This window comes from Vombatus ursinus, unplaced genomic scaffold (assembly GCF_900497805.2).
Source record: "Vombatus ursinus unplaced genomic scaffold, bare-nosed wombat genome assembly UNPS02014768.1, whole genome shotgun sequence".
Classification (NCBI taxonomy): Eukaryota; Metazoa; Chordata; class Mammalia; order Diprotodontia; family Vombatidae; genus Vombatus; species Vombatus ursinus.
Genome location: NW_020954546.1, coordinates 4757186 through 4765194, shown reverse-complemented (window position 1 = coordinate 4765194; position 8009 = coordinate 4757186). Strand labels below are relative to the sequence as shown.

At 43.5% G+C, this 8009-nt stretch overlaps 1 protein-coding gene across 2 annotated transcripts in view; it reads left to right on the top strand.

The window, feature by feature from the left end:
• The first annotated feature begins 4200 nt into the window (after nucleotides 1–4200).
• LOC114043088 (sorting nexin-27) overlaps nucleotides 4201–8009 on the top strand; it is a 74814-nt gene continuing 71005 nt past the window's right edge. For both annotated transcript variants that reach the window (XM_027862009.1, XM_027862010.1), the window contains exon 1: nucleotides 4201–4514. In XM_027862009.1, coding sequence (XP_027717810.1) covers nucleotides 4201–4514 — 314 coding nt within the window. The remainder of the gene's footprint in view (nucleotides 4515–8009) is intronic.

The following is an 8009-nucleotide window of genomic DNA, read 5'->3' as shown; positions in this document are numbered from 1 at the left end:
CTTTGTGCTTCCATCTATCATCCTTTGTTGCTATTACATGATCAGCCCACCTTCTTTCCAGATTATATTGTGGTAGGAGTAATATGCTAACTCCTCCCCTCATGCAAGTTAGTCTAACTTTTCCTTTAAAAATATTGGTTGACTCAAGGGACTAAAGGCTTAGGCTGTTAACATTGCTTCCTAGTCATCTGAGTATAAAGCTCCCACAAAGAGTTCTCAGATAATCGGGCTGGTGGATGATAATGGGCAATTCAAGTGAGGGTACTTCTTTTAGCTAAATGAACTTGAGGTATCCTCAATTTCCATCCTTGTTCTGTATCCTTCTCCTGCTATGGATAAATGAATCTCTTTCAGTTAACTGTTGCATGTCTCCTTTTTTCATTACAAGGCTTCATTAATAGAGCTTCTTCACCAGGTAACTTGCTGTAACAATAAAACAGGAGGCTGGTCCTTATCCTTCTATTATATTTTTTAGGATAAAGTCCAATCAATGAAATTGTTGAGTCAAAAATCAGTTTTGTCACTTATTGTACATATTCAATTTTACTGTCAAGTTAACTGCACGGTGAAAGATTCTGAAAGACTACAGTTAACTACCAAGAGAGCTTGTGTTTCTGAGGGACTCAGAGGATTAACTGTCATCTTTGAGGGGGTCCAAAGAGACATTTTTGAGATAACTGAGTTTACTTCTTATCCTGTAGAAAACACATCCCAAGAATTCCTTAGAGATTTTATCGGCTATCTTCAGGGAACTGAATTATTGGCCTGAGATTCCAGTGTTTTGGAGAAGTCAGAAGTTGTTGCAGCCACTAGTAAAAAGGTGACTCTAGCTGTGACCTTTCTCACAGCTGAAACATTGTTGAAATATTTATCTATGTCTTAGTATTATTTGTTACTGTTAATAGATCATATAGCTAGTAATACTGATGCTTGTCTAAGCCCATGAGACCAGAGTCTGAGATTGAGTAAGGAGAAAAATCTTGTATAAAAAGAAGCTTCTTTGTTGTTCTTATAAAGTAAGGTGACAGCTTGGAGATAATTAATAATTAGTATGAGACATTTTGCATTTTTGAATACTTTCTGGGGTAATTTCCATTCATACCTATTTTGAACCCAGTGAGAGAGAATTAAAAGATAACAATCAAATAAGCAGGTTAAGGGGTGGGGTTTGGAGATTTTTGTCCCGAAGAGCACCTGAGAAGTATTGCTCACACCCTGTAACACACTTACACCCCACAAAGGTGATTGTTGTGTGTGTGATCTTATCCATGGGATAGCTACATGTCGGGCAGCAAAGATTTTCTTATACATATAATACTCACTTCATCTAAACCTTCTACACTTTGATGGTTATCTTCTCTTTGAAGAGCAACTGATCTTATTCAGCTAACTGAAAGTTAAATATTCATGTGTTCAGTATGGGAAAAATGCAAAAGGAGGTGGAGAGCAAACAAAAAACAGAACCAGGGTGTCCTATAAGCTGCTTCCTTTTTTTCTCTTCAACCAACCAATCAGCAGACATTTACTGAATGCCTGCAACTACTGTATCAGAGGGCCAAGGACAGATCCTTAGGGAACACCTATAGTTAGGGGTGTGAACTGGGGGAACCAACCTAGCAAAGGAGACTGAGCAGGTGTCGTCAGAGAAATAGGAGGATAGCCAATGTTATGAAATGTTATGAAAGCTGAGAAAGGAGAGAGAATGAAGATATAGGTGACAGTTTCAAAGGTTGCAGAAAGGTCCAGAACAATGAGGATCCAGAGAAGGACATTAGATTTGTCAATTAAGAGACTATTGGTATCTTTGGAGAGCAATTTCAGTTGAATGATGAGTTCAGAAGTCATATTGCAGTGGCTTTAGAAGAAAGAGAGGAGAGAAAGCACAGTTTAGACCATGTTATCCTCACTCCTCCGGAAACTCCAGTGTCTCCCTATCACCACCAGGATCAGATACAAAATCCTCTAACTGGCATCCAAAGCCCTTCATAACCTAACCCTCGTCTACCTTTTCAGTCTTCTTTTACCTAATTCCCAACCACATACCCTTTGATCCACTGATAAATGACCTCCTGGCTGTTCCACAAACAAAGCACTCTATTCTTAGCCCCAGGCATTTTCTCTGGATGTTCCTCGTGCCGGGAATACTCTCTCTTCTCATCTACACCTACTGCCTTTCCTTGTTTTCCTTAAGTTCCAATTAAAATCTCATCTTCTGGAAGGAAGCTTTCCCTAACCCCTCTTAATTCCAGTGCCTTTCCTCTCAATTATTTTCTATTTATCCTGTTGAGAGCATGCTTTGTATTTATTTGTTCAAATGTTATCCCACCCAGTAGACTGTAAGTTCCTTGAGGGCAGACACAATATCTTTTGCCTCTTTTTATAATCGTAGCACTTAGTAGGTTCTTAATAAATGTTTATTGACCGGCTCACTAAAGAGTTTACAATGTAGTTGTGAAGACAAAACCTACACACATGAATGAGTTTAAAGAGAGTGCTATACAATTTGGAACTGTGCCCAAAGGGCTATAAAACTGTGCATTCCATTTGATCTAGCAATACCACTGCCAGGTCTATATCCCAAAGACATCCCAAAGAAGGGGAAAAGAACCAATTTGTACAAAAATATTTATAGCAGCTTTTTTTTGTTGTTTTTTTTTGTTGTTTTTGTTTTTTGTTGCTAAGAATTGGAAATTGAGGGGATGCCCATCAATTGGGGAATGGCTAAACAAGTTGTGGTATATGACTATAATGGAATATTATTTTGTTGTAAGAAATGTCAAGCAGGATGATTTCAGAAAAACCTGGAAGGACTTACATGAACTGGTGCACAGTGAAGTGAACAGAACCAGGAGAACATTGTACACAGTAACAGCAATGTTGTTCAATGAAGAACTGTGAATGACTTAGCTATCCTCAACAATGCAACAATCTAACATAATCCCAAAGGACTAATGATGAAGCATACTATTTGCCTGCAGAAAAAGAACTGACATTGATTGAATACAGACTGAAGCATGCTATTTTTTGCATTCTTTCTTTCATTTTTTCTTTTATTCAAGTCTTTTTGTTCAAAATGACTAATATGGAAATGTTTTACATAATTGCACACGTATGACCTATATCTGAATGCTTACCATCTCAGGGAGGAGGGGATGGAAGGACAGAATTTGGAACTCAAAAAAGAGAGAATGCTATAGTTTGAGAGTGATTCTATTTTCCATGCCAAAAAATTGTGACATATGGCCTAATAAAGAATATCACTTTTTGCACAAATGTCCTTTAAAATGCAATTGTTATTCTCGAAATTGAAAGTGTCCTAGAAAAACCTGGGTGATGGTTGCCATAGCCATAGTACAAACTGAAACCAGAAGTGCTGAGGGAATGTAAAGGAATGAGTAGGATGGAGAGGAGGTGAAAGCCCAGAGACCTATTTTTTTGTTCAGGTAGGATCATTATTGCAGGTGTTGAGAATCTGGTCTTCCTAATTTCCTGTATTTTTTTTTCCATTCATCTGTAGACAATTCTTCCTCTTCATCATGGCCGTGATGAACCAGGAGTCAACCTCCTCCCACATTTACTGGCTAAAAACGATGTGAAAGTCCAGAGACTCGATTTTTGTTCAAGTAGGATTATTACTGCAGGGCTAGACAATCTACTGTAGCCTAGTTTCCTCGAGCGCCCAATTTTCTGCATTTTTTTCCTCATTTGTAGACAATTCTTCCTCCTCATCACGACCACATTGGGCCAGGAGCCACCGTACTCCCTGTATTAGCTGCCGGAAAACGAAGACAATCGTCAACTACCAGCAGCTGCCAAATGAGCCATCCTGGGGCTGTGGCTCATCACCCTCCCCTAACTAGAAGAGGTTCTGAGGCTAGCAGAAAAGGCGGGAAAAGGCAATCAACTACAACTCCCGGCAGGCTGCGGTCCCAAAGTGACGTCATCACCCGGCCTCGCCTCCCTCTCAGTCGGCCCGTGTCCAACTTCCCCCGCACAGAAGCTCCCAGTATAAACTACATTTCCCGGGAAGCCCCGCGCCGCCCAATAGCCCTCCTCTCTCTGTCCGGCTCAGAGAACGCCATCGGCTGGGCGCGCGCTCTCGCTCGCTGGCTCGGCCGCCCGAGGGGAGGGAGCGTGGAAGGGAGGGGAGGACCGGGCTGGGGAGGGGGCGGGGGTACGGCTGGCTCGCTCGCTCGCAAGATGGCGGACGAGGACGGGGAAGGGATTCACCCTTCAGCCCCTCAGCGGAACGGCGGCGGCGGCGGCGGCGGTGGCGGCGGCGGCTCTGGGCTCCTGGGCGCCGGGAACGGCGGCGGGGGCGGCCCGCGGGTGGTGCGCATCGTCAAGTCCGAGTCCGGCTATGGCTTCAACGTGCGGGGCCAAGTGAGCGAGGGCGGGCAGCTGCGGAGCATCAACGGAGAGCTGTACGCGCCGCTGCAGCATGTGAGCGCCGTGCTGCCCGGGGGGGCGGCCGACCGGGCCGGGGTGCGCAAAGGGGACCGCATCCTGGAGGTGTGAGTATCGGGGCCCCGGCCCCCGCCCCCGCCCCCCGGGGCTCCGTTCCCGCGGCGCCCCCCACCCGGCGGCCACCCTGCCCCCAGCCGCGGCCAGAGACAGCCCTGCTCCCCCGGCGGGCCCACCCCTCCGACCCCCGGGGCCGGCCGGCCAGGACCCGAGTCCCCGTGCCGGCCCCCCCCACCCCCCCTTCCCAGTGCCGTGACAGTGAGCGGCTCTGCCGTGCCTCCCGCGGAGGCTCCCGGCTGTTCTCTCTCTTCTCATTGGAGCCCCCCTCTGCCCTCCTGTCCCCTGCTTCCTTTTGTCTGTGTTGGAGTCCTCCTTTTGGGCACCCTTGGGTTCCACTTGTGCCTGGTGGCATTTTCCGTTCCCTTGCCCTACATCCTGTTCTTCCGTCCCCCCCCCCCCCCCCCCCTCCCACTTTCATGCCTCTGCCTTTCGGTACAGTTTCGTCCCTTCCCTCCCCCTCCACTGCAGCCCCTGCCTTTTCGAGTTCGCTACTTCATCAGCCTCGTTGCAGCCCCGACACTTTGGGGGGGCTGTTGCATTGTCAGTCCAGTCTTAGATCCGAACGGCAGGGGATTCGATTTATGTTTGAAGGTTTAAAGAGTGTGTGTGTGTCCGTGTCCGTGTGTGTGTGTGTGTGTGTGTGTGTCTGGTGCTCAAAGGGGGTCTGGGTGTAGGTAGTACTCCCATTGCCTCCATTCCTTTCCCCCCTGTGTCCTTCACTACTCTATTTCTGTATCGCCTGTCTTCCTCACTCCTTTTCTCTTGTACAACCTTCTCTGACTGGCTTGCGTCCTCCTCCTTTACTAGGATATTCTGTCTTTGCTTCACGTCCTTCCTAAATTTCCTTTCAGTCACAAAAATCCCTCCCTACCTTCAGGCCTTCACCTGGTAGAACTGTTGGTTAGGCCAGGGTTTTAGAGGCAGACAGTATCCTCAAGGTGTGTCTGGAGAATGGAGTAACCTCTCCCTCCTTAAATGTTTGACTCCTTCTGTGGCACTTTCCCCTTAGAGTTCTTCAACCTTCCTACCTCAGTGATAGTGACCTACCTAAGAAAGTGGGATGTTAGGAGTTTAGGGTTAGAAACCTTCCCCCTGGATAGGTGAATGTTTTATTTTTTCCTCCACTTTCAACTGCTTTACGAACAGTTCTGCTCTTCCCCAGCCTGGTGTGCCAATATATTAATCTTATGGGCATGGGGGCACTAAGACCTGTATTGCAGTGGTGATCTTTCTTTTTCCATTACCTGAGCCCAGAATTCTGTTCTTTCCAGACTATAGAAAATCCATGACTATTATCCTCTTCTGTCAGCAGCTCTTGGGAGGTGTCAGTTTCCCTTCCTTGTGGAAGTTCATGTTGGATTCATTTGCATTTATTTTTGATTTTCAAAGTCCATGAAGCTTCCCTGGGCACCATATAATGGAAAAAAAGTGTCAGTTGCATCACAGAACTGAACAAATTGGGAAACCATCTTCAAACCTCGTCTACACAACTTCCTTCCCCTGTTCCAAATTCAAATCTTGTGCTTTCTTGTACTTTCTTTGGTCGTACTGAGTAAGAGTAATAAATCAATTGCTGGGTAGACATGACTTTCCTGCAGCTTTTTGAAAAAAAAAAGTTAATATTTTTTGTTTTTATATCTCCTTCATTTCTGAATATAAATCTCTTTCATTCCTTCTAAGCATAGAGTTTAAAAGAAAAAAAAAAGGAATATTAACAGTTCAGCAAAATTTACCAGCACTTCAGCTGAGTCTGACTCTGTATGTGCTCTTCCACATCCACAGTCCCACATTTTCAGAAAGGGAGAGAGGTACACCTTTTCATCTCTTCTTTGGGACCTTGCTTAGTCATAATCACTTAGATTCAGTTTTTTTCTTTGTTCTTTCCATTTACATCATATTAATCACATTGTTTTTCTGATTTCTGCTTCCTTTAGAGTCAGCATCAGTTAATATGAATCTTCCCAAGCTCCTTAGAATTCTGCATGTTCATCATTTCTCATGGTACAATAATATTTCATTACATTCATGTGCCACATTTTATTTAGCTCTTTTCTAGTTCGTGGTAATCTACCTTGTTTCCAGTTTTTTTTTTTATTATTGCTACTGCAGAAAGTGTAGCTATGAATATTTTGATGTGTATGGGTAGATTTGACTTTTTAAGGGTAATTTCTGGTTGCTAGAGGAAGAAGAGCACTGCACAGATTTCATTTCCTGGTTTTGATCATGGTTGGTGAACACGCTTATTTTCCTATAAAAGTTTATATGCTTACTCCCAGAAGCATTCCAGTTCTTCCTCTGTAAAATATTTAAGAGAGCTCCTCTGTCTTTCAGATAAGTTCTTTGGCTTATCATATCTTGCTCAGAAAAGCTTTGCTTATTGAAATCTCAAGTGGGGTCAGGGCTGAGGATAGGTAATCATTGTGTAGCTGTGATTTGAGTTGTGCTTACATTTACTATCTTGAATCCTGTGAATTTCCATGTAACTAAGTTTTTTTTTTTGTTTTGTTTTTTTTGCTGTTTTTTCAAAAGAATTACAGTTGTGTTTTTCCACTTTGTACAGTTGTTTGGACAGTTTATGGTGATATGAGTGGGCAGAGGAACTTATAATTTAGGACTAAAAGGTGTGCAAGTTTGGATATAAGTGAAATTGTTGCTTTAAAAAAAAAAATGTAGGGGTAGCTAGGTGGCGCAGTGAATAGAGCACTGGTCCAGGAGTCAGGAGGACCTGAGTTCAAACAGCCTCAGACACTTGATACTTACTAGCTGTGTGACCCAGAGCAAGTCACTTAACCCTAATTGCCTATCCAAAAAAAAAAAAAATCTATTCACAAAGGCCTTTTTTACACTGGGATATGGTATGGTGTTTGGGTTTAGCCAGAATGGTTCACTTTCTACTCCTCTACAAAACAGTATCTGATTTAGGAAATTGTTCTATTGTAGGATTTGGTAATTGCAGTAAGAATAGGTCTCCTGGGCTCTAAACCTTACTTCAGATTCAAAGCCTTCCTGTTTAGCAAACTTAGTTTCCACCTTGTAATCTTTCCCAATGTAACATACATTGAATGTGTGTTTCCTTTGATGTGAATGCATCCACAGTTTAAAGAGTGAAGAGTGCATCCAAAAAATAGAACCAAAATAATTATGTCTTTGCACTGTTATAGTATGGGAAAGAACTGTTGACTTCAGGGTAATTTTCTTTGGATTACTATATTTCTAAAGATTCTTGACTGATTTCTTGTTGTCTTGAAGAAGGCTTTGGATATGGGATTTGTGGTTTGGAGGTGGAATTGAGATTTTTTTCCTCTATATTTTTGAGGGCTTATCTTTGACACTTGGTGAATTTGTCTTGGTCTCTTGAGTATGTGTGTATTGGGTCGATCTGGTCTTGAGGGGGTAGAGTTTGCAGCTTTCAGAGTCAGTAGCTCTGTTAATATACTAAGTGAAGGTCATGTTAATGCTTTGTCATGTTGGATTAGGTTGATTGG